Here is a 24,747-nt window from a genome sequence, read left to right as displayed (position 1 = left end):
AATCGGTGCATGTTTACGAAACGGACACGTTTTCGCGTTAATTGTTGACAGTAGGAGTGGGGATTTTGACGCATGTCAGAACCATATTGCAATGAAAATGGCGTCCTGTTGTCAGGATCGGTTTCGACAAAATTTTAACTCTTGAAAAACTTTCATGACCTATGCCTCATCAAGTAATATGAATTAAAAAGAACCAATCTAAACAGTCTGTAGTATTAAAGATACCGAATATTTTCGCTGGAGGCCAGCCGAGGGCCGTAGAAAACCCGAGATAAAAAAGGGCTTCGAGGATGACCCGAAAATCTGTTTGGTGCTAGTGGTGTGCGAGTGTTTGTTCGTCAGCATCGTCCGAAATCGACCGCCGACAGTTTGGGGTGAGTGAATCGGCGCTTTTGTCCGTCTTTTGTTGGCTTCTTTGCCCGATTTACCGCGAGTGATCACTTTCCGACCCACCCAAAAACACACGGATCGCCATCATCACGTTCGCATTTCCCAAGGTCACGTACGTCATCGTCGTCGTCGTCGTGGTGTTTTCTCGGCGACTTTCCGCGACGAAGGGCGCTTTTCCGGCCCAATTTCCATTTGGAAATCTGGCCCCTCGGCCGTGGTAAAACGGGCGTCGAAGCGGCGGCCGTGACTCACGGATCCACGCATGCCAACATGTCAGTGGCGGCCAGTGTCAACATAACCAACAAAAGTCTCCGATGAATTTTTGAGTATGTGGTATTTTTGCAGAGGAAGATTGCCCGGAGGCACGACAGCACCATATAATATGTGCTGGACCGCAACCGTTGGTTCGTAAAATGGAAAAAAACCGGCATGGGCGACATAGCAGAGATAAATCGAAAAAATCGAAAAAACGCAAAAACAGAGAAGCAAACGGTTCGTCCTCGTCCGGCGGTCTGCTAACGTGTTCCAAGCCGTTGGTCGAGTACTCTGATGTTAGTTCCGAGGACCTGTCAGGACCAGAGGCCGGTGAGATACAGAGCGGCGAAGAGAGTCTCAGCTTGAGTGATGACGGCGAGATAATGCACAGGAGCGGCCGTCACAGATACGCGCGACTCGAAGAGGAATACTATCTCGCCCGATCCACACAGCTGGTCATCGGGCACTCTCCAGGTACCCCGAACCCCAAACACGCCCCCCCACGAAAAACACGATCCCACCACGTCATTCTCCCAACAAAAAACCGAAACCGTCCCCGAAATCCCAAGATTTTTCTGCACGACGAAAGTGAGGTTATGTCGACTATTCGCTTCCGTCCTCGGTTTTTTCTCGAACGATCGCGTCACCTCACCCCCATTTACGACCCGAACCCCTCTCAGGGGTGATATCGATGCGTAACGCGATCTTTATCTCCTAAAAAAACTTCGAAAAACACAAAAGATGATCATCAAAAAGACTTGATGGAAATTTCCAGAAGAGTCATTTCAGTTTGCACAAAAAGTGTTATTTCGTGACGTCGCAACATTCAAAAACGTTCGTGCAGCGCTTTTTATTCCCTTTTTCGAATTTATTGCCGATTTTTTTATTTTAGCACGATAGAAGTTTGTTGCCAACCGTTAAATTAAAAAAACACCAAGTGGTCACATCACATTGTAAAAAATAATTCGAAAAAAATAATTACGTGCAATGATTATTGCTTTTCTTGTTGAAATTACACAAAGACGACATCGCACATCAGATGCAACTGTTGGTGCACTGGAAATACGCGGAAATGAAAAACCACCAAGAATTAACTTTTTCTGTCAACATGTCGTCTGATTACAAACTATTTGCATTTGCACCTCCATGTTCTTTTTTTTTTGTTGCAAAACCACCGAAAACCACTTGTGTTCGACACGTTTCTCTTGAAACTGGTCCGATCGTCGACATTCTGACTTTACTTCTTGTTGTAGGGCGTCGACACCGGTTGGATCCGTCTATGATTCCTCGTTCCCCCTCTCCGACGCTGATGGTATCGCACCGCGAAAGAAAACCATCAGTATCGTCGAGATCATCCAGATCTAGCGAAGTGAGACACCGGAGGAAAACCGAAGGTTCCCCCTCAGACTACCGACCGGTGGTAGCTTCTCCCACATACACGGACGATTATGATTCACTAGATCGTAAAAAACGGAAAAAGAAGGAGAAGAAACACAAAAAAGAGAAGAAGAACAAGAAGAAGAAGAAGCGTTCGAAGCACCACTCGCGCAGCACCAGCCTCGACAGTCTAGAAAGCGAGTCGGAGGAGACGCCGCCCAAGCCCAAGAACGAAAGCGAGAGGGAGGTCCTGTCGGACTGGGAGGAAACCTCTTCGGTGAAGAATCCGGCGCCGATCGCCGACAAGATCGACACGAGCGCCTGCTCGCCGGTGTCGAACGACAGCCACATAGCCTCCCCCGAACCGCCGGAGGTGGAGCGTTCGCCGAGTCCGGTGGCGGTAACTCCCCCGCTGAGAAGCCACAAGGAGTATCTGCCCCCGAGGGAGTCGCCGCACACGCCTCCGCTAGCTCCGGCGAGGATAAACAATTCGGTCGACGACTACGACAGACACAAACCGTACAGCTGTTCGCCCATAGTGATCGATGATTACAACCAAAGTCATTCTGCGGTGAAGTCGCCTTATCGCAACCCGAGTCCCGACCTGGTCATGCACCATTCGCACAGTTCTTCGGTATCGACGAAAAGGAGACGGATGGAGAGGAGTTCGAGCCACAGGAAACACCGGAGAGAGAAGGAAAAGCTGAGGGACAAGAGACGCCTGTCGAGGAGCAGGAGTCCGCTGAGCCGGCGGAGGTCCAGGTCGCCCAGTTGGAGCAGGCGACATCACAGTCCTTCGCCCGGTCGCGGTAAACTCAAGAAGTACAAGTCGAGGAGTCCACGCAGAGAGCGGGAGAGGACGCCCTCCAGGTGAGATGTCGTGAAGATTTGAAATATTGAAGAGTTGTCGTTTTGTGTGTTGCAGAAACCGCGACAGGAACAGGAGTCCCAGTCCTCACTCGATCAAGTCGTCCCAGCTGAAGAACAAAATAACCGACACCAGCCTGTTCGCCGAGCTGGTCAAGGACAGGCACAAGCGCGAACTGGAACTGAAGAAATTGGAGAACTTCCTGGAACACAAGAACGACAAGGCGGAGGCCGAGAACGAAGCGAAGAAGGCGGCGGAAATGACGATGACGGCCTCGTCGACGGCGACCGACCAGGTGGACAGCACCGACAAGAACAACTCGAACGTCCCCGTGCCGATGGACATCGACGACATACCGATACCGTCGGACCAGAACCAGATCATGCTGAACGACATTGCGCTGCCGGACGCGGCACCCCTCCCCAACGACAAACCGGAACGACCGCCGACACCGCCGCTTCCAAACAGTCTGCCGCCGAAGGCAAACGCGGTCGATCACAAGGCGGTGCCGCCTCCACCACCCGCCGCACCGCCAAAAAAGAATTCGAACGAAGCGGTCAAGAAGCAGAAGATCACCAAGCTGCCGATGCCACCGGGGATCAACCAGAGCGAGCTGGAGATGATCGAGTCGCCGCCGAGCAGGTCGCCGACTCCGCCGCCGCCTCCGATCGCCAAGCCGAAGACGCCGCCCAAGAAGGGGATCATGAATCTGCCCATGCCGCCAGGTGAGCCCGTTCGCTCGCGCTTAAAATGTAGTCCAGTCAATGCAACAGATATTTTTTAACAGAAATTTGGAAGCCAATTTGGCCGTAAACAAACAAAATTGACTCGTAGCTTGATCCGTAAGAAATTCTACCAAACCTGTTACTGTCTAACAAAATTTGTTTGTTTTGGGGGGAAATCCAGTGGTTTCCAGTGCTTTTCGTTTGTTTTGATTTTGATAAGAATTTGGGTTGACTCAAACAACACATTAGATAATGGTGGAGTCGTTTTTATTGACGAGTTAATTACGACGGCACTTTTGTTTGTTTGTTTTTTTTTTGCAGACATCGGTGTTGTTCACTTTTTATTTTTTTAAGCAAATTGGCCGTCAGTCGTGTTGCGTCCGATCGGCATATTTTTAATTTCGCTTTCAGTGATTCCCGGAACGGAAGAACTGAGCGGCGACGACGACGTCACCAACACTCCGCCGCGCATCATCAACAACAAAGTCGGGGAAAAGTCGAAAGCGACGCCGAAGCCGCGCCTCAAGCGCCCCAAGATACTGAAACGTCGAGGTTCGCGCAACTTCCAAGCGGTCAGCGGCAAAGACTGGGGCGAGAGGTGCGTGGACATGTTCGAGGTGATTGCGCAGATCGGCGAAGGTACCTACGGTCAAGTGTACAAAGCCAAAGACGTCGATGCCGGCGAGCTGGTGGCCCTGAAGAAGGTGAGACTCGAGAACGAGAAAGAGGGCTTCCCCATCACCGCCGTCAGAGAGATAAAGATCCTGAGACAGCTCAACCACAAGAACATCGTCAACTTGAGGGAGATAGTGACGGACAAGCAAGACGCCGTCGATTTTCGAAAGGACAAGGGATCTTTCTATCTGGTGTTCGAGTACATGGACCACGACCTGATGGGACTGTTGGAGTCCGGAATGGTGGACTTCAACGAGGTGAACAACGCGTGCATCATGAAACAGCTCCTGGACGGGTTGAATTATTGTCACAAGAAGAATTTCTTGCACAGGGACATCAAGTGCAGCAACATCTTGATGAACAACAGGTGAGTCGCGAGAGGGTCGAATCGTGAATTTGTAATCATGCTTTTTGGGGGTGGGTGCAGAGGCGAGGTGAAGCTGGCTGACTTCGGTCTGGCCCGCTTGTACAACGCCGAAGACAGACAGAGGCCTTACACGAACAAAGTCATCACGCTGTGGTACCGCCCCCCGGAGCTGTTGCTAGGCGAAGAACGCTACGGTCCCGCGATTGACGTGTGGAGCTGCGGTTGCATCTTGGGCGAGCTCTTCCTCAAGAAACCGCTATTCCAGGTAAAACAAACACATTGTAAAACGCACCAATCACGATGAAACCACACAGGCGAACGCCGAAATGATGCAACTGGAGATGATCTCGAGGGTGTGCGGCACTCCGACCCCCGCGGTTTGGCCGTCGGTCATCAAGCTGCCCCTCTTCCACACTCTCAAGCCGAAGAAGCTGCACAGGAGGCGCCTCCGCGAAGACTTCATGTTCATGCCGAACTCGGCGCTCGACCTGTTGGACAAGATGCTGGATCTGGACCCGGAGAAGAGAATATCGGCGGAGGACGCGTTGAAGTCGCCCTGGTTGAAGAACATCAATCCGGAACAGTAAGTATGACAGCGTCGAGGTGTGACGTTTCGCTAAAGGTGTGTTCAGGATTTGCGCCCCGGAGCTGCCCACTTGGCAGGACTGTCACGAGTTGTGGAGCAAAAAGCGCAAGCGGCAGATGCGGGAGCAGCAAGAGTCGATGCAGAATCTGCCGCCCGGCAAGCCGCTGGTGATGGGTAGGGACAAAAAACCGGAAGACACGTCAGAAGTAGGGGGGTGAGTGGATGACGATAAGTGGTACTGTGTTCCCTTCTGAGTTGTTAGTATCAAAGACGGCAAAATTGATCCGAGTGTCGAGTGTTGGGACTTGCTAACAGCTCAGACGAATTTGTGCATCTTGGACTGAAAATATTTTATTAGATCGATTTCGTTAATAAACTTAGTCAATTTTTCGTTTGAATGTTAATTATAAATTATTTCCTGTAAGGGTTTTGTATGATAATTTTACATGGTACATATTATAATTTTTATCGATCTTGTCCCTTCCTCTTTGTGTTGCCAAAAATCCTCCTCCTCGCTACCCTTTTAATTTATTTTATTGTGATAAACATAATCATTTTAAAGGTGCTCCGACGGTCAGATACGATTTTGGGCAATACAAATAAACACATTATGTTCGCAGTATGTCTAGGTAACGAGTAAATTTCCTTATGTTTATGTTGTGTAGACAGATCATTTCGCTGTACATTAGTTATTTGGTTGCCTTTTAAAGTGCCTTCGTCTATAACTACCAATATCGAAATACATGTAAATTTCGTAAAGATGTACGAAATCAATCAATTCCTGTACATATAAGTTTAAGCTCTAATAGGTAGCAAACCAACTTGTTAATTATTATATTTGTACATATGTTTTATTTTTATTTCATTTAAAAATAAACGGGATTAATTTATTTTTCGTTTTTTTATTTGGTCATCCCGCATGCACACCCACCCCCACCCTTCGATCTATCTGCGCCGCCCTCTCACTCTTCTACTTCCAGTTCCTCCAAAGTGCTGAAAATGGAGGCGTACGACGCGGCCGTCCTCTCCTACGCCCTGGCGACGGCCGCCACCAAAATCAAACCCGGCTTGCTGGGCATTGCCCCCATCCTGCCCCCGAGAATACCCGAAGGCGAGTCGCTCACGCCCCCCGCCAGACGCGACGAACCCCCGGAAACGGACGAGAACAGGAGCTACCTGCACCAGCTGCTCTGCAACGTGGAACAACAGGTCGTCAACAAGACGGCGGTGCAGCTGCCGCAACTGATGGAGATCTGCGCGACCAAACAGGCTCAGGTTGCTAGCGCCGCCGCCGCCATCACGTTCTAACCGGCATTTTGCAGGCGGATCAGCAGATCATCGCGCACCTGGAGAGTCTCCAGACCGAGCTCAGGCAAATATGCAAGACCAATCCGACCGTGACGCACTTGCTACAGTTCAAAATCGACGACGACGATGAGGGTCAAGGAGTGTCCTTAAATACCGAAATTGTCTGCAAAAGCTTGACCGAGTTGATGAAACATTTCGGACTAGTTTTAGGCGCGAACGTTTTGAGGAAACTTTTAGCAAGCTAATTTGTGAGCCTTAATTTTGTATAAAATTTATATTTTGCGACGCGTTAATCTTGGGTTGACCGATTCATTTCTACTAAACCTCCAAATGTATGTGGCAAAGATATTACATATTTTAGCAGAATATTATCAAATTGTACATCTATTATTAAGTAAATACGAATATTACCTGGGGTTTTCTTCCAACGATGATTAGAATTTACCGGGTGACATAACCTCAAACACCACAACTGGACCCCCTGAAACAAAACAAAACGATCAGATTCACGTCGATATCGCCCAAATGTACAAACGTTTGTGCGAATGTAAAGCGAAAACAGTAAATTTGCAATTTATTTCTATTCAAAAATCAGAAGTTGTGAAATTACGTCCGCGGAAGTGGCTCCAGCCACGCGCGTACCCCATAACCTCACTTATCACCGCAACGTAAACAATGAATAATTTAGAAATTCCAACGGAGGCGAGCCCCGAATTCACCTCGACCAACGAGACAAGCCTGTTGGTGATGATCGTGGACAGCAACCCCAGCCAGAAGATGCTCAGGGACAACCCCCACGTCTTGACGCACTGCGTGGACTCCGTAATCGCCTTTGCGAACTCGCACTTGATGCAAAAGGCCCAGAATAAACTGGCAGTGATGGCTTGCCACTCCAAGACAAGGTACGAATCGGTCGCGTTCGATTTTTCCTAACCTGGCACTCGTAGCGAGTTCATTTACCCCGGCCCCAACAAACCCCTCGACATACGACAGATCGACGGTCAATACGAAGTGTTCACGGCCGTCGAAAAAACCATAAAACAAAACCTGGCCAAGTTGCTATCCGCCGAGAAATCGACGCTCGTGACGGAATCGTTGCTAGCTGGGGCGATCGCGATGGCGTTGTGCTACATCGCGCGAATCCAAAGGACCAAACCGGCAGGATGCAAGGTAATCCCCCCGACTGGTTGTCACTTGTGACCGGTGATTTTCAGCTGAACAATCGCATTTTGGTGGTGACAGGAAGCGGCGACTCAGCTTCCCAGTACATGAATTACATGAACGTATTTTTCACCGCCCAGAAACAGGGAATCGTCATAGATGTGTGCGCGCTCGATCAACATTTGAGCTTGCTGCAGCAAGGCTGTGATATCACGGGGGGACTCTACTTGAAGGTCCCCCAGTTGCAAGGGTTGCTACAGTACCTTCTGGTAAGTTTATGAAACGCGACAGGTCGCATTTGAAACGTGCGTTTCAGTGGGTCTTCCTCCCGGAGCCCCCAATAAGACAAAAATTAGTGTTACCCCCGCCAGTCAAGGTGGACTACCGGGCGGCTTGCTTCTGCCATCGAGAACTCATAGACATAGGTTATGTCTGCTCGGTTTGTCTGTCAAGTGAGTAAAGTTAGCCGCGTGTTGCTGGTGATGAACCAATCACAAGCCGGCACGCATGCGTCATTTGCACCTGACTTCGTTGATTTTGAATTTGTTTTTCAGTATTTTGCAAATTCAGTCCGATTTGCACGACTTGTCAGTAAGTTTTTTGAGGAATCGTGTTGTAAAATGTGTAATAATTTGTGTTTCAGTACCGTCTTCAAGATTCCAGGTCCTTTGGCCGTCAAGTCTAAGAAAAAGAAAATCAAGTTGTAATATTTATTTCACAAGGTAAACGCGTTTTTGATTGTGTTACATAAACTGTCGAAAATACATGAATATTTTAATTACGCAAGAGTTTTCACCCAAATGTGCCGTCCTTGATCGTCGTAGGTATGCGACAACGACGCACTGTTGTGTCGCTCACGAGGAGCTGTTTTGTTGTAGCATTGATTAAAGGTTAGGAAGGTCTGGTATAAATAGATTCTAGGTCGTTTCTTGCTCTTTATTTACAATATATCATCGTAGTCGTGTTTAGTTTGATATAAAATATATTAGAGCACTTTAAGTACTACGTAATAAAATATATTGTGTTGAAAAACGTTAATAATATCACAAAAATAGTTATTTATGTGTGACGAATGTCGTTCTAGAGTTAGTCAACACGAAACTGTTTAAGGCGGCGCCTCATCACAATCTGAAAATATTTTAATCTGCACTAAGGAACTAAAAAGAAAAAAACAAATTATAACTAATACTGTAAATATTATAATCTTAACAAAACTATCAACAAATTATGGCAACTGAATGGAATATCACTAATTACTCGAACACCGTCGTCACGATTGCCATCACCGATATGCCGACGATCAACGCAAGAATCTGCTTGAACGACTCCTTGGGGTCCTCCTCCTTGAGCAAATCCGGGAGGACCGTGACGAGGGCGATGTGGAGGAAAGTCCCTGCGGTGAATGGCAAGATCCACGACGTCCTCGCCTCTGCAATTCGACCCTTAACACAATTTTTGAAACAACACCGTCGGACGATTACCGATCGAGTTGGTGGCCCCGCTGAACATGATGGCCGCGAACGAGCCGACCAAGCCTCCGCCCGCCGTCAAGATCTGGCAGACGGCGGCGTCCCACCTGTTGAACCCCGACTTGAGCAAAATGGCGAAGTCTCCGACCTCGTGCGGGATCTCGTGCACCAAAATGGCAAAAGTGGTCAGCAGACCCAGCCGGAGCGACACCAAGAAGGCGCCCCCCAGCGACAAGCCGTGAGTGAAATTATCGATGATGTTGGCCAACAAATTCAGATAGCCGGTTATCTGCAAGCAAACAGATCAGACCAGGCGTCCCCTCCGGCACCCCGCCGACTTACGTGCTTCTTGTTCTCTTCGATATGTTTCAGGTTTCCGTTGTACCCCTTCACGTTGTTGTTCTCGGGGGCGGACAGGTGTCTTTCACCTAGTTTCTCTATCACAGTGAAGGATTTCTCGGCGATGACGAAGACGATCAGCCCTGACAGGATGAGAAGGCCGGTGGTGGTGGTCGGGTGGCCGTCTGCGGAACAGTTTCATCGTGAAGGTGAACCGATGATAAAGAAACAATCGACGAGATAAAAACGGCTTCCTCGTGATCTAAATCGAGAGCCTTGACATGGAAATTGCGCCGACGGGGGTCTACGGACTAAGAGGATAATTTCGGGACAATAAACGATCCAATTGGGACTGTTACGTCACCAGAGGTTTAATCGCAAATTACGTTACGGTGGGACAGCTGCTCTGATTTATTAAACGACGCAAACAAATGGGAAAATGACACTACGAATTCCATCTTTGTTGTGTCTGTTCGGACAGAACGTTGATAACACAGCCACGATTGCAACAAATGGAAATGATTCTGATAATGCACCAATTTTATCACCACTGCTAGAAAGCAATTACCATTTTTCGCAGCGTCGTTGGCCCAAATCTCCGGAAGCGAATGAAGGAAGACATCTCCCAAGAGACCTCCAACGGCGAAGCTCAGCAGCGTCTTCAGTTTGTTGGCACTGGCTGCAAAAAATTCAACCGTCAGAGATAGCAATTACGCAATTGCACCGCTGCATTTTTTCCGGTTTTTCCCAAGCGAATACCGTTTAAATCGGTACGACACAAAACAATGTTGTCGTGTTTACAAATGCATCGATCGGTATCTGGTCCCAACACTAATTTGCTTGTAGTCCGGCCTTATCGACGATGTAATTACACGTTAAAGACTCTTCAACGTTCGCTATTTCGCTACAACAAAGTAGAGATTCTGATACTGATTAATCTAATCGGAGTACGTGAGGAGATTGCGTTCGAGAGGGTTTTGAGGGCAGATCCCGAAGACACGCGTAGGGTCGTTACGTAAACGACGATTTTCCTCCGAGCGATAACAATTCCATCGATCAAATGGTTTCGGTGACGCAACTCGTGGTCACGACGGTGCCAAATCGGGCATAAAATGGCGCAAATTGGTTTTGGTCGGGGCCGATTGACAAGGCAAAACAAAACGACGAGGAAGCGCAAGCTGTAAGGCTGGAATCTTCTAGCGACCTTGAATTTTAAACAATATTTACATGCGAACAATAAAACCGCCAAGTAATTTACGATGCACGAAAGCAGGTGATCCGCGAACCAAATGCGTGCTCGCCCCCAAAACCAAGTTGGAGGCACTTCCGGCCGAACCCATCGTCGATATTTATTTTTGCTCTGCTCTGTGGACGCAGAGTGCAAGTCATTCGCATTTTTGGCACAGTTCTCGATTCGTTCTTGTGCGTTTTCACTCTCGATCTCGGAGGAATTTCGTTTACTGGAGCGTGAACAAAGACACCCGAAAAGTTACCAATCGGTGAACTGCAGTGTTGTAATTGTTTCCACATTTTTGGAACAATGGAAGAGACATTCTGTAACGTCAAAAGTTATTCGGTAATTATCACGGACGTGCAGATTTTATCTAATCAAATAGAACATGTTCCGTGATTTTATTATAATGGGCAAATGGTGAGACCATCTGGACTGTTGACAAATGAGAAATAAGCTACAAAACACTCAATTGATTTGGATTCGTGACACCGGAAAGTGATGTCTTGGATTGGTTCGTCGCCATCGAGCGACATTGCAATCAGAAATGGATCAAATTAAATACAACACGACTTCCGGTACAGCTAAAAGAACGACAAAATTAAATTAACTCCATTGATGGTCTGCATAAACGTAATAATTGCGCAATTAATAGTATTTTTTGTTAAATGCTTCAATAATGACAATGCTGCGAAGAAAGAGGGCGCCACTAGTGGACGAACAAAGAAAGCGAAAGAAAGAAGCGCTTTTCCCGCGAAATCGAGTGAGCTTAATGAATTAATACTAAAATCCAACGCAAATACAACTGTAATGCGTAAACACAGCGGTGGAACGTTCACCTTGCCGTTTATCTTACTTCACAGGTAAATATAGTCGAGGTCTAGACGCTTTCCTCGGGACAAAAGAAATTCCTCAAAAACTGGGAAGTATCGTACGATTTCTGGTTTAGAATCTGCCCCCTATCACGTCCTCCTCTCTTCTTCCAACGAAATGACGCGTCGAGTTGCATTCCGCGAATTGCTGCAGCGGTGGTAAATAACAGTCGCGTTTCAGATAACCGTCAAGGTCCGATACGCAAAAGAAGAGGAATCAGGCGGTCAGCGGAGCACGACCCGTGACATCCGTCCTCGTCCGAAAAAAACGATGAACCTAACCTCCTTGCTTGAGGTTGTCCGTTTGGTCGATGGGTATGACGAGGAGGGGTAGCACACCACTGAGTCCGACGAGGATGGAACCTATCATGGCCCACAGCCACGGAACGTAATCCATCGCGAAGAGCCACCCCGGGACGACGCCGCCCCCACTCAAGTCCAAGAAAGCACCGTTGGATCCCGTCAAGATCTCGAAGATGTTCGTTGTTGTTGCCATTGTTCCGCGTTGAACGTCGATGGCGTGACACTTGCTGCACTGGTTTGGGTTCGTTCGCGGTTTTGTCGACTAACCTACTCTGAGATTGAGCCGGACAAAAGACGAGGGTTTGCGAGAGACCGATTGAACTTAGAACGTTGAACACTGCATTGTTTTCACTTTTACTACACGTTGGAGCGACATTTCGCTTCTATTTACCGGATGACGAATGGAATCCCCTCCATACAGACGGCGCACATCTGTGTTGGGCGCCGACTGGGTTTTCCTCCACGGTCGCAAAAGGACTCGAGAATGCAACAAGTGGTATTATACAATTCGGTCGAATTTCTGGGACACTTTGCTCAACAAAAGCCGAGGTCACTTCCGGTGAACCCGCGCTCGAAGAAGACTCGTTGGAAGCGATTACAACACCCCAAACATTAAAACAATCCTGTCTAGGAATTTCGTACGATTCTCTCGAATCCTTGATCCTGCGAGATACTACGAATTCACAACAAATCACTGACTGCGCACCACTGTTAAACTTTTTTTACAATTCAGATTTCATAATCGACTCTTTGTTTCCTTCGTGGCGAAACGTTTTGCAACAGTGCATTTCTTCAATTGACACTATTTGACTACTTTCTATAGTTCAGTAATTATCAATGAAGTGGAACAATACTTACAACTCGTTCCAATAATATCGCTCGTATTTTTCAACAGCACGATGCGCACGCTCACATAACAGGAAAAATTACATATTACGTGAAGATGTAGAAGGAATGAATGAAACACGTAACATTTACTATTTGCGATAAAATTTCAAGATAAAAATGTTGTAAAACTCATCAGCTAAGCCACATTTTTCATTCAGATTTATACAAGAAAATATACTACACAATAACCAAGATATTTTTGTCTGCAAGAAATGCTTTTTTGCACATTAGTTCCAATTTAAAATATGTAAATAACTGTGACAAAATAATAATAATGGAATAAACTTCAGTGGTTCAATGGATTTATCATTTGTTGACCAGACCCGTTATCAAAAATATTGTTTCCAATTTAAAGCTTTTAAATCTCAGACTCGTATAAAGATTTGAATTTGTACTTGAATGTATCGCGCGTTGAAATAAAATCCTGGGCTGGGAAGGCGTTGGAAACCGTCAATTCTTATGCTTTTTTACAGCGTGGATTAATTGGAGCATGTTGACAGCTAACCTAAAATTAAAAAAATCTTTCTTTTTTCTTTCTTTGCAATGTTTTAAATTAAAAATAGAATAACTTAACGATTCCTATTCTCGAAGCAAAGGGCACTCTTTGCTGAAAACAATCATATTCAATTATGTCCAAATGCCATTCGTGTTAAACGGCGGGAAATTCAAACTTTACACTGTTCTAAACGGTTTACTTTTTCCAACGCCTACTCAGCCCAGGATTTCATTTGAACGCGCGATACATCTAGTAGACGACCGTGGTGGAATCGACCGGATTTGAGTCACACTCAATGCGCATGTTACGTCCTCTGCGCACTACCGTATTTTGACATATGACGTTATCACTTCTATTATGTTTTTTTTTTCATTGTTATTGTCTGCGATAAAAAATTCCAGTTGCAATATTCTGTAGAACTGTCGGTCAAAACTCCGGAAAAGAAAATGTACAGTTGCGCAATACAAACTGAAAATGATATCGAAATCAATTAAAGCACAAATAAAAAAAATACCTACGTTATTTTATTGTAAGATAATTAATGTTAAATTTGGAGAATAAATATTATGTACTGAGATCATCGATGAATATTTAAAAGCAATTCTAAATACATGATTTGTGTCAATTTGATCAAATGTAAAGATGTTGTAGAAAAATAATGTGCCAAAAAAGGCCCAATTTACACACGAACGAGTTGAATACAACGTTTTTTTGTTCGACGATCCCCTTAAATGCTCCAAATCGCTTAAAATCTTTAAAACTAGCTTGACGTTTCGTTTTGACAAGTTGTGACATTTATCACAATCCGTTCACGCAGGTGAAAATTCTCAAATTCTGACAGTGTCGAACAAAAAACATATTACTCGGAACGGAACTGATTTTCCCGTTCGTGGAAAGGTTAAATGCTTACCATGCTTTCGGAATTTCTTTGAAAATTGTTTAACTTGTTGGAATTGTCATCTGTATAGTAGTAGTAAATACATAATGAGACTAAAATAACACAAAGTGGCAAAACTGGTCGTGCCAAATGCGTCTCAGACATCGGCAAAACCGCAAATATGTAAATAATTTGATTTTTATCTTTTGTGTATTTGTGATATGCAACCCAACATGCACCCCCGTTATAAACGTCTAAAATCAAATTCTTGCATTCAAATTCTTAATCAACCGCTAACAACGACGAATCAATTCTATTTTAAACCTGACACGGCCGATTGCGTTTTATTTCGGTTTATAATTAATGCACGACCGAAAACCTTTGATGAAAACAATGTTGTTTTGAGATCACAATTTAAAACAAACACATAATGTAAAATTATTTCATGATAGACATTTATTTCTCATTGGTACAGTTAGGGACACGGAATTTCGGGCATCATTTTTCTGTCACTTCAAAAAACTGCGGTGTAAATCACTCTTTATTGTCAACGTGACATTCAAACGTCAAATTTTGAAATTTATTTTCTGTTCACATCAATCGCATGTAAATCATTGAGGTTAGTAATGTAAAGCCTATTTTACATTTTTTGACAGTATATTGACAGTGATGCCCGAAATTCCGAGTCTCTAACTGTACCTTACAAAATACTCAAAATAGTACCTATATTATGCAACAAAATTTATAAACGGCACTTTAGACACGAGTTTTATTAGGCACGAGCGGAGCGAGTGTTTAATAAACGAGTGTCTAGAGAAGCTACGACCAAATGAACAATGTATAACACGTAAGTTCTTTATTCGATAATAATATAACAAGACCTTGTTTTTTAATCGGATAAAAAATTTTATTTCACAAAAACTTTTTGGTGATCAATTTACTCATTGAATTGGACATTTTTCTTCAAAGATTAAAGCCTTTAATCTTTGAAGCAAAATGTCCAATTCAATGAGTAAATTTATCAAACACAAGAAGTTTGAGGATAAATTAAAAAATGTATCCGATCGAAAAAAACAAGGTCGAGTTATATTTGTTGAGATTATTTCCAGAACAAAAAAAAAAACAACAAACAACGACAATATCTTATTATTTATCGACGAAGAAGTCATTTTCATTAAATTATAAAATGAACTGTCAAATGTTACAAGAGGAAAGAAAAATTTTAATCACTGACAAGAGGAAGCGAATTTTTATCGGAGATTTTTTTATGTGGAGCAGGAGCGGCAACCATAAATTTTACATTCAGTTTTCACGCCTACTTCGACTACAATCATTTAGAATAACATTAGTAGTAAATACATAATGAAATTAAAATAACAAAGTGGCAAAACTGGTCGTGCCAAATACGTCTGAGACATTGACAAAACCGCAAATATGTAAATAATTTCGATTTTTATCTTTTGGGAATTTGTGATACGCAACCCAACACGCACGCCCGTTACAAACAGTACAAATCCAATTTCTTGCATTCAAAATCTGTTAATTGCAACCATTATAATGAGCCGCTAAAAAAACGAAACAATTCTATTTTCTATTTTAAACCTGACACGGCCGATTCCGTTTTATTTCGGTTTATAATTAATGCACAACCGAAAATGATCATTCCATTCGAATGATTTATATCTGTTGACTGGCCGAAATAAATGCCATCGAAAAATTTGGACGCCTTACAAAAACAAAAGAGGGTCGTCGTTCTGTAAGATTGTCACATAGAATGGATTCTCCCATCAAGGCTAAACGTGGCATCAAAAATGCTCCACCAAACTACTACAATGAGTTAAAAATAATTTTATATCTTCGTTGCCGATAGTCGGATGCAAACTTTACTCGCGTTAACTCAAAAAGCGTTAATCAAGCGACAGCGAAGTCTTTGTGGTGTTTGTAGTTCCGTCTGGTCCATCGGCAACTCCCAGGTTAGCGTGTTTCGTCTTGTTACACCTCGCGGTTGATAGTTTTTTTGATGCATTGTAGACTTGATCGGTAGCGATTTTTGAAAACAACAAAAGCGGAAAAATCAAAATTCTCGTGAAAGATATTCGATCGGGCCACTCTGGTCGCCATTTCCCCGCAATTAGTTCGATGTGCACCGGATTAAGTGCTCATTAAACTAAAAATAGTCACGTGGGGATTGGCTACAAGAGCCCGCTTGTTCGCAAATGGCCCCAATTAAGCGCAAACTGCAATAAAAAACAACTCCGACGCGTCTCGCCAAAACTTCCATTCTTCGAATTCTCAAACGGCTAGTCTGAATTTATCCGCGCCCAAATTAGTTCCGCTCCGTTAATAACAATCAGTTAATTAGTGATTTTTTCACAAAGACACTACCGTTGCCAATGGATATTTGTATTAAGATCGCACTTCGCTGGCAAACCCGGCTGAAGCAGCATACTATTTTCGTTCATTAAATTTTATCGTGAGACAATCACAATCACATACCACCCGTCTGTCCAGATAAAGCGTCTTCGCACCGTTTCTCCACCAGATCTGACAGCTCGCCGGCCAGATGGACGTGTGGGGCACCCTCGACTTGACCACCGCCATCGTCAGGGACGACCTCAACAGCAGCTTCCGGAGGTCCAAGAAGATCGTAAGTAATGAATCGATTAAGAAATTCCCGCCGAAATTTGTTTAACGTGGCCGTCGCGGGTTTTGAGTTATTTTAAGAATGCGACGCGACGGTCAGACATGGTGGAACGTTACGTAAATAGAATGTGCACGTAATTCGGTGCAAATTAATTGACTTTTGTGGTGAAAAATGGATGTGAGTCCGGATGTTTGGGGCCAGTTGGCCTTGGAAGCCTCCCAGGTCTATCTGACCGATGGGACGGCGGCAAAAAGCCCATTCGCCGGAACGGTAGGCAAACCTCCCCTCAACCCACTCCTTTCAACACTCTCTTGATTGCAGACCATCGAGAAACTCCCCGACAAGGTCCTCCTCCACATCTTCAGCTACTTGAGCCACAAGGAAATATGTCGCATGGCCAAGGTGTGCAAGAAGTGGCGACTCATCGCTTACGACACCAAACTGTGGAAGAACGTCTCTCTCAGGCCGGAAATCTCCGGATTGCACGTCGGTTCCTTGGAGTCTCTCCTGGCACTGATCAGTATCCGGTTCGGTCCTTCACTGCGCTACATAGAGCTTCCCATAGAGCTGATAACGCACACGGTCCTTCACGAACTGGCTAACAAATGTCCAAACTTGACCCACATGCTTCTGGATTTCTCCACCGCCATGCAACTCCACGACTTCAGCGAGCTGCAAGCCTTCCCCACCAAGCTCAGATACCTCTGCATCTGCCTCTCCGAAGTCATCTTCATGGAAGGTTTCATGCGAAAAATCTACAACTTCATCAACGGTCTGGAGATTCTCCACCTGATAGGGACCTACGAGAAGATCGAAGAAGAAGAGGAAGAAATCTACGAAGTTATCAACGTCCACAAGCTCAAGTCCGCGACTCCGAATCTTCGGGTCATCAACTTGTACGGCATCAATTTCGTCGACGACAGCCACATAGACGCGTTCAGCTCCAATTGCATCCAGGTATGTAAAGTACATGGTTTGGTCCGGCTGGATACGCAATCTGATCGTAGCTCGAGTGCCTGGCTGTGAACTACTGCGCCAAAGTCACCGGATCCACTCTCAAGACGCTCTTCCAGAGGAGCCGACGCCTCAAGTGTCTCTTGATGAACGGAACAAGTAAACCATTTGGTCACGATTTCCGGACGCTGATCGCTCATTTCCAGATTTGCAAAGCGACTACTTGATACAAGTCGAGTGGGAGAAGTGTTCGCTGCAAGAACTGGACATCACAGCCACCGACCTCTCCACCGAAGCTCTACAAGACATGCTGACGCGCCTCCCTGGATTGAGGTTCTTGAGCGCGGGACAACTCAACGGCTTCAACGACTCGGTCTTGAAAGTGTGGATGGAGGCCGGGAATCCTCGAAACCTGGTCGCTCTGGATCTGGACAGTTCGGACAACCTGAGCGAGGACGCCATCTACAAGTTCTTGTGCAAGCACGGGCACCAGCTGTGGGGTCTGGGACTGTCCGGCATGACCCACATCACCGACTCTCTTTGGCAGACGGTGCTGCCGATCCTCACCAACGCCAAGTAACCGTCACAACAATCGCGACACTCGAATAATGGAAGCGTTTCAGGATCGTAGTGATGGGCACGCAGGAGAGGCTCGGCGTGAACATCCTGGTCGACCAGTTGATGGACACCATCGCTCGAAGCTGTCCCATCGTCGAGAGGCTCGAGCTGAGATGGGACCCAGACAACTTGAGGTTCTCCGACAAGAGTCAAAAGGCGATCGACACCCTGCGAGTCAAATGTCTCAAACTGAAATGTCTCAGCTTGAGGTGGGTGACACTCCAGCACTTGTTTTTCGATTGTTCGTGACACTTCTGTTGCAGTGACGGTCGCTACTACGAGATCGTCAAGGCAAACTTCGAGAGAGCCGATCGCATGACTGTTGTCAGGACCTTGACCAACTGTCGCGTCTCTAACTACTACCTGTTGTCCAACTACAAGGACCTGGTCTTCAACTGAACAAAGTGAACAATCGAGATCGTAACTTAAAATAATTTTTATTCTTCTATAATAAATTATATAACAGTATAGTTCAGGAGTGCCTCGGTGACTTAAGTGTCTTATAAAATTTGCTAAATAGAAAAATAACAAACGAAATTCAATCGAATATAGGAAAGTTGACTTGATAACACTTATCTGATTTCTGTACAGTTGTTATTTACATTAAAAAAATTTATTTTGCACATAAATATACAATAGTAAGTACCCTTAAAAACTGAAATCGATCACTCGGCTGTCGTATAAATATGGGTCGAATAATCTAAGGGACACCTGCGGTAGCAACCCACATTGTAAGTTACGCACTGTACATTCCTTCAACGTGGAAATCACAGGAGTCGCGGTCGTGATTGACCACGAATTTTTGGTATACCGAAACAAAACAAAACAAACCTCGAACGACTCGATTAACTTAGAATGTGGGTGGAGCCAGCGTCGTTACCAAACCCGCTGTAAACCTATACAACTCGTCAAAGTCGTTATATTAAAATACTATATTAACGTATTCAGTACACTCTTCGTCCTCCGCAGTACACTTAAAAAATCCTAGATCACAATCGCTTAAAATTATCACCTATCGTAGTTGTTCTCTTCCTCCTGGTCGGTGGGCCTCGGCTGGTTCCCGCTCTGCTTTCTCTCCTCGCAGTCCATCCCGTGGAGGATCTCGTGACAGAGCGGACACCTGTCTTGGACGTACAACCACTTCCTCAGGCAGACCCCGTGGAAGAAGTGCTTGCACCTGGTGATCTTCGCAGACCTCATCTCTTGATAACAAATGGCACAGACGTCATCCAAGCGTCTTAACTGCTCTTCGTCCGCCTCCGGCAAGCTCTCGATCTTGTTGACCGCCGTCCTCCTCTTCATGAACACCGACCAACCGGCCTTGGCGTCGCACCAGATGTTGAAGTAGGCGTGGATGCACATCATCACAGCTCTGATGGCGCTGCCGCTTTCGAAGAGCAAAATCCATGCGCCGTTGAAGAAGAGGAAGATGCCGAAGCAGAACTCGACGGTGTTGCCGAAAGCTCGGATGTAGTAGATGTAGTCGTCGAGCTTCTCCCAGAAGGTTTCGCGCCGGGCATCGAGCAAAAACAGCGAATAGATGGCCAACGAGACGAACACCTTCACTATGACCTCGACGCTGAACGCAGACACCGCCAACAACCAGGTGGAGGTGTTTTGGGTCGACCAGAGATAGTACATGAGGAGCAGAGGCAGCACCACCAGGACCAGACAGACCAGGAGAGCGTGGAGGTGGCGCCTCAGCGACGGGTTGTGCGAAGCGCTGAGACTCATCAGCAGCGGGTTGACCACGTTGTGGACGAAGTGCAAAATGGCGGTGAACAAGAGACAGAAATTTCGGCACAGCCTGACGAATCTGATCTCGGGCTCCAGTCCCGTCAGACCGGTCTGCAAGGCAAGAATGTAGAAGACGATGGCGGAGACCGTCCCGAAGTTTTTGTCGTTCTCGTCGTCGCTCAGCAACAACCACTGGAAGAACTTCCCGATGTAGTTGCACACGTACGACACAATACTGGTGATGCCCAGCACCGCGGTCAAGGTGTCGCAACCCGTGACCAGCAGATACTTCATCAGTCTGAAGTAGGGGGTGTGACCGTCGTCCAACTCCCAATACCCCGAAGCGAAGAAAATCCCCGCGTGTTCCACCACCCGCAACAACCAGAAGGTGCGCAACACCTCGGGGACGTTCAGTCGCGTCCACTCCGTCTCCACCAAGGCGGACATCCCGAAATTCGAAACGAAAGTCCTCGCGTGGGTGTAGCCGTTGTACAAGGTCTGTATTATGGGCACCACCGACGACCACAGCACGAACTTAACGAGTGCCAACGGCAGGAGAGCTGAAAAGACCGGCATGTGGTTGAGGAGGGTCGAAGGCACCGGCAGCACGGTCAACATCGACGGGGCCAGGAAGGTCAGAGGCAGGATCTTCTGCAGAGTGGAATACCGCGGCCCCAGGTGGATGTTGACGAAGATGAAAGAGAGGAAACACTGAAGGACGTAGTTCTGGAATATCTGAAAGGTGACGCCACCGTTTTTCGACAGGTGCTCCACGTTCAGCGACAGGATGTTGTCCAAGATGCTGGAACCGTTCTTGAAGTCGTCCAACAGGATCGCCACGGACTTTATCGTGCTCGCGTTGCTCCAGTACGACACGAACACTACTCCGACGGACATTATGTACATGTAGGCCACCATCAGGTGCTTTATGTTTAGAATGAAGAGACACAGAGCGGCTGCGCATCCTGAAACGACACCACAATTAATATAAATCTTTTCGAATAATTCTAAACAAGCGGAAGGACGCAAGGAGAGAACGAGGCTTCAAATGGGATGGCAGGACAGTTTAGTATCGTCAGAAAACGTTGTAACTTCAATTTAAAGCGGACAATAAAATACTGGGTCCAAAAAAATCCTGCTGCACGCCCGGGAAGTGGAACAAAAAACAAGTGCAAACTGTAAACTGTGTCAAGTTACGTAAATTTATTTTCTTCTGAAAAATTGTGTTGGAAAGAAGATACGGAGCGATCGAATAAAAAAAAAATCAGAGTAGGCGAAAATGGTGGTTTGAACCAATCAAAGCATCAGAATAGCACAATCCAGGTACCTAACTCGATTTTTTTTTAATTGATCGCACGTTATTTGGCAACCGAAACTGTAATTACTGTCAGATTACACCATCTGCCCGATTTTGAATAGCTTTTCTTTCGATTTGTTAAAACTAATGAAAAAGTTAAATGAAAAAAAGAATGGTCAGTAAATAGAAACCTTCGTGATGTCTCCAAAAACATCATCGCATAAACAAAAACAATTAGCAAATGCACCTGCAACATTTTGCATATCGTTAAACCGCTGATCTTCCAGACAAAGCTTACCGAAACTCCTCCTTTTCTTTTTTTTTAACGCGCAACCAAAAATCCTCACAACGGCCTTGACCATCGAATGTATCAACGATTTCGAAAACCAAACAAAAGCGAACCCTCATCGACACCAGAATTAATCGAAAGGTTGAAACGTCCTGTTCGCTCGTTTCCATTTCGTAAAAATAGATTTATCGATTTCCTTCCCTCGACGTTTCGACACGGATGAGTTGGTCGAGGTGCCATTAAACAGATTTATTAAAATCGACTTCTTGCACGCGTCTCGTGTTTTAAAACGCACCTAAAAAAATGATCGCGCGGAGGTGCGAAACAAGTCTTGGCAGGGCCGACGCCGACCACGGCCAAAACTGATGCGCAAAAACATCTCGAAAACGAAAATAAATGACAGCAAAAGTTCGCGACAAACAAAAAGAAAGCAAAAGCGTTGTCGCGTTGCACGCAAGGCCGTATCGGTTCTTTGCCAATTATCGAATCCTCGCTAAACACTAGTTCACGATGACAATTCTCGTTTCTCTTTCGTTGAAACGATTTCTCTCGAGTTTCATCTAACGGGAACTGCAACTTTTGGACACGCTTCTCTCGATCCTGCACTTTTTCGATTGCTGAACAAATGTCTGCATTTAATTTCACAACGACCCAAAAGTGAAAGGTTTCGAGTATTTTTAAGGCGCCCGTCCGAATTCTTATTTCTCCGAGGGTCAACCGGCCGTTATCGTTACATTACGAGTCCCGTTCAATTTGAATACGTCTAATGACTAGACAAAACACAATAAGACATCTGATATAACTGCGTTATCAGATGAAAACTCAAGAATCACTCTTGAGGAGTTCACAGGCCAGAATGACGAATCTTGTTTTTATGCAAGTCGCTATCGTCAGACAATTGCGATAGGAACGACCGCGAGGTCACCAAACCGATAAAATTTGGCTATATTCGCAACGTTTTTCGCGCCTTTCTCCGTTTTCGCTACAACAATCGGGACTCCTGTGGGAACATGATCTGGCGCCACTCCAGAACGGGGGAGCGCACATTTAAAATTGATATCGCGTGCCACGCCAAGGCCGCCTCACGACCATTAATTGTAGATAAACTTTCCCAATTGTCTCAAAAGAAAACAATTCCATTCGATTACTGTACTTTTCATGATTGAGGGAAGAATTTACTCTAGATAAACACCAAAGTTCGTGACGAGTTAGGTCGCATCTACCCCCTTATGACTCAATCGAGCGGTCCCCACTCTGGCAGTTCTTGACATTGAAAAGCAAAGATGGGTACAGTTCTGTGACAACAATGAATCAGCACAATAACAACGACTAATCACAATAATAACATGGGAATTATGGATTTTGAACGACACGACAACCCCACGATCCGGTAAACAGTGCCCAATCTCAACGTGTCCTTGCCCATCTGTCAAAGTTCAACTTGGTACAGTTTACTGGACCTGTGGGATTGTGTCTCGAATCATACTAACCTAAAGTACTGAGCAGCAGCCTGAGAAACGACACGAAAACGAACTTATAGAATACAGGATCGTAGGCTATCGTGGTCGAGTTGCTGTGCAAGCTCTCTCCGAGTTTATCGTATCTCTCTTGGAAATTGGACAGATCATGTTCGGTCAGTTCTTCGAGACCTATTCCAAATTTAAGTATTTCATCGATGACGAACAGCGGCGGCACCCTTAACACTACTTCCACTAAGCCTAGTACTCTTGAACGGAGCGACATTTCATTGCAAGAAACGGTCTGGTCGGATCACAGCAACTTTATTTACTTTTTTACTTGTAAAACTTTGTGACAAGTGTCACTTACTTGACTTTATACTTTCATTTGTCGGTAAAGCAGTGCTCTGTACGCCGCTTCCAACAAAACAAACACAAACGTCAAAGTTCGCCACCGAAATTACACACAACACACACACGATCCACACGATTGACGCGAACTAACCAAAACTGGACACGACTCGATCCCTCAATCGTCAATCTTGACCCGATCAATTCCAATACAATCGATTCCGCAATTAACAAAAATTCACGTGTCGATCGAGCAGCGAGAGCTCTGTTTTGTTGACATTTTGTCGATGTCGGAGCGTCGCCCTCGACCGCCAGAGGCCGCACCGCTCGCTGTTTCAACTGTTTTGGCGGGCGATTCAATCCGCAGTTTAATTTTGAAAGTCATAAATCAGTTTGACTTGTTTATGCGAGGCGTTTTTTTTTGTGGCAGGCATGATGTGCAGCTTTTAGTATGAAAAATGGGTGGGTGTCGATAAAAAACGACACCTTTTAGGAGTGTATAAATGAGCGGTTTGTTGTACGACATGTCATCTAAAAATAGTTGTGGAGCACATGTGCGTCTCTAACATTTGAAAACACTAATATGCCAACGCTTCTCGGTCATTAGTGAGTCTTTAGCTAATAGCCTAACACCGCTTCATGTCAAAATAAACGTATTAATCAACGCGAGAACTATTCTCTTTAGAGTCTTGCTGCCATAAAGACGTTTTTTATTTTGGATGGATTTGGCGAAGAGCTTTATTAATGGTGGCGAGGGGGATGCACGTTTTTAAAAGGTTTCCCATAAAAAAAAGAGTTATGCCGCTTTTACCGTCGATGCATTCTGAACGACGCTCTTGGTTCTGGGTGAAGGTTCCGCCGCTAATTATTTCTGCAACTCCATGTTTGTTAATTATAAATCGATTTGCAACTAGATACCTGCGCCATAAATTTGTTAATGTTATGTTTTGATATGCTTACCTAATCTATCTAATTAGTTAAATTAAGCTGTCAATTAATATGTATTTATGGATTTTTTCTGTCATAATTAATTTTGCACAGTGTCTGGTCGAAATCGCTCGATGGCGTGTCTCTGCAATTATGTAACTGGTTTGTTGACGAAGGGTTGGGAAATTGAAAAAACCGTGTTAACAATGCCCGTAAGAATCCATCGATCATTGTAGGGCGGGGATTTTTATTCAGACTGAAATGTCGATTTGTTAAATAATAAATA

At 45.4% G+C, this 24,747-nt stretch overlaps 5 protein-coding genes and 1 long non-coding RNA gene across 10 annotated transcripts; 3 read left to right on the top strand and 3 right to left on the bottom strand.

Annotated features, from left to right (window-relative positions):
• The first annotated feature begins 60 nt into the window (after positions 1–60).
• On the top strand, positions 61–6,961 carry Cdk12 (Cyclin-dependent kinase 12). 2 transcript variants are annotated; one of them, XM_069041234.1, is made up of 10 exons: positions 61–374; positions 736–1,119; positions 1,899–2,892; positions 2,948–3,615; positions 4,027–4,657; positions 4,718–4,922; positions 4,972–5,240; positions 5,290–5,457; positions 6,224–6,518; positions 6,566–6,961. In XM_069041234.1, exons 2-10 carry the CDS (start codon positions 804–806, stop codon positions 6,794–6,796), a joined length of 3,777 nt encoding a protein of 1,258 aa, XP_068897335.1. In that variant the 5' UTR covers positions 61–374; positions 736–803; the 3' UTR covers positions 6,797–6,961. The 2 variants fall into 2 exon arrangements, with proteins under 2 accessions (XP_068897335.1, XP_068897334.1); XM_069041233.1 differs by lacking the exons at positions 6,224–6,518; positions 6,566–6,961 and having other exon boundaries at positions 66–374; positions 736–975; positions 5,290–6,134.
• Positions 5,986–7,205, bottom strand: LOC138125767 (uncharacterized). The gene is made up of 3 exons (XR_011157522.1): positions 7,087–7,205; positions 6,963–7,032; positions 5,986–6,433 (listed from the first exon to the last, which is right to left on the bottom strand). It is a non-coding gene; the product is annotated as an uncharacterized lncRNA (long non-coding RNA).
• Tfb4 (transcription factor B4) lies at positions 7,065–8,888 on the top strand. The gene is made up of 7 exons (XM_069041253.1): positions 7,065–7,453; positions 7,499–7,721; positions 7,766–7,981; positions 8,029–8,164; positions 8,267–8,303; positions 8,356–8,434; positions 8,500–8,888. Exons 1-6 carry the CDS (start codon positions 7,227–7,229, stop codon positions 8,417–8,419), a joined length of 903 nt encoding a protein of 300 aa, XP_068897354.1. The 5' UTR covers positions 7,065–7,226; the 3' UTR covers positions 8,420–8,434; positions 8,500–8,888.
• On the top strand, positions 8,369–18,873 carry FipoQ (F-box/LRR-repeat protein FipoQ). 3 transcript variants are annotated; one of them, XM_069041240.1, is made up of 7 exons: positions 8,369–8,434; positions 16,699–16,834; positions 17,153–17,788; positions 17,839–17,944; positions 17,992–18,361; positions 18,409–18,612; positions 18,667–18,873. In XM_069041240.1, the coding sequence occupies exons 2-7, from the start codon at positions 16,751–16,753 to the stop codon at positions 18,800–18,802; spliced, it is 1,536 nt and encodes a 511-aa protein (XP_068897341.1). In that variant the 5' UTR covers positions 8,369–8,434; positions 16,699–16,750; the 3' UTR covers positions 18,803–18,873. The 3 variants fall into 3 exon arrangements, with proteins under 3 accessions (XP_068897341.1, XP_068897340.1, XP_068897339.1); XM_069041239.1 differs by lacking the exon at positions 8,369–8,434 and adding an exon at positions 16,014–16,160; XM_069041238.1 differs by lacking the exons at positions 8,369–8,434; positions 16,699–16,834 and adding an exon at positions 16,896–17,101.
• Zip99C (Zinc transporter Zip99C) lies at positions 8,634–12,339 on the bottom strand. The gene is made up of 5 exons (XM_069041252.1): positions 11,906–12,339; positions 10,089–10,199; positions 9,524–9,705; positions 9,194–9,470; positions 8,634–9,141 (listed from the first exon to the last, which is right to left on the bottom strand). Exons 1-5 carry the CDS (start codon positions 12,117–12,119, stop codon positions 8,966–8,968), a joined length of 960 nt encoding a protein of 319 aa, XP_068897353.1. The 5' UTR covers positions 12,120–12,339; the 3' UTR covers positions 8,634–8,965.
• On the bottom strand, positions 18,825–23,794 carry Trc8 (TRC8 ring finger protein). 2 transcript variants are annotated; one of them, XM_069041236.1, is made up of 2 exons: positions 23,217–23,794; positions 18,825–21,105 (listed from the first exon to the last, which is right to left on the bottom strand). In XM_069041236.1, exons 1-2 carry the CDS (start codon positions 23,467–23,469, stop codon positions 19,412–19,414), a joined length of 1,947 nt encoding a protein of 648 aa, XP_068897337.1. In that variant the 5' UTR covers positions 23,470–23,794; the 3' UTR covers positions 18,825–19,411. The 2 variants fall into 2 exon arrangements, with proteins under 2 accessions (XP_068897337.1, XP_068897338.1); XM_069041237.1 differs by lacking the exon at positions 23,217–23,794 and adding an exon at positions 21,852–22,302.
• Positions 23,795–24,747: the final 953 nt, after the last annotated feature.

The sequence above is a fragment of the Tenebrio molitor genome, chromosome 3 (genome assembly GCF_963966145.1).
Source record: "Tenebrio molitor chromosome 3, icTenMoli1.1, whole genome shotgun sequence".
Classification (NCBI taxonomy): Eukaryota; Metazoa; Arthropoda; class Insecta; order Coleoptera; family Tenebrionidae; genus Tenebrio; species Tenebrio molitor.
This window is presented reverse-complemented; position numbering and strand designations above follow the sequence as displayed.

Coding starts and splice junctions, on each gene's coding strand:
- Cdk12 (XM_069041234.1), top strand. CDS start 804: ATGGAAAAAAACCGGCATGGGCGACATAGCAGAGATAAATCGAAAAAA. Junction 5,241..5,289: donor AAGAACATCAATCCGGAACA/GTAAGTATGACA, acceptor AGGTGTGTTCAG/GATTTGCGCCCCGGAGCTGC. Junction 6,519..6,565: donor GCGCGACCAAACAGGCTCAG/GTTGCTAGCGCC, acceptor GGCATTTTGCAG/GCGGATCAGCAGATCATCGC.
- Tfb4 (XM_069041253.1), top strand. CDS start 7,227: ATGAATAATTTAGAAATTCCAACGGAGGCGAGCCCCGAATTCACCTCG. Junction 7,454..7,498: donor GCTTGCCACTCCAAGACAAG/GTACGAATCGGT, acceptor TGGCACTCGTAG/CGAGTTCATTTACCCCGGCC. Junction 8,165..8,266: donor CTGCTCGGTTTGTCTGTCAA/GTGAGTAAAGTT, acceptor TTTGTTTTTCAG/TATTTTGCAAATTCAGTCCG.
- Zip99C (XM_069041252.1), bottom strand. CDS start 12,119: ATGGCAACAACAACGAACATCTTCGAGATCTTGACGGGATCCAACGGT. Junction 10,200..11,905: donor GGACAACCTCAAGCAAGGAG/GTTAGGTTCATC, acceptor AATTTTTTGCAG/CCAGTGCCAACAAACTGAAG. Junction 9,471..9,523: donor TCGAAGAGAACAAGAAGCAC/GTAAGTCGGCGG, acceptor GTTTGCTTGCAG/ATAACCGGCTATCTGAATTT.
- FipoQ (XM_069041238.1), top strand. CDS start 17,003: ATGGATGTGAGTCCGGATGTTTGGGGCCAGTTGGCCTTGGAAGCCTCC. Junction 17,945..17,991: donor TCTCTTGATGAACGGAACAA/GTAAACCATTTG, acceptor GCTCATTTCCAG/ATTTGCAAAGCGACTACTTG. Junction 18,362..18,408: donor CCGATCCTCACCAACGCCAA/GTAACCGTCACA, acceptor GAAGCGTTTCAG/GATCGTAGTGATGGGCACGC.
- Trc8 (XM_069041236.1), bottom strand. CDS start 23,469: ATGTCGCTCCGTTCAAGAGTACTAGGCTTAGTGGAAGTAGTGTTAAGG. Junction 21,106..23,216: donor GCTGCTGCTCAGTACTTTAG/GTTAGTATGATT, acceptor GTGTCGTTTCAG/GATGCGCAGCCGCTCTGTGT.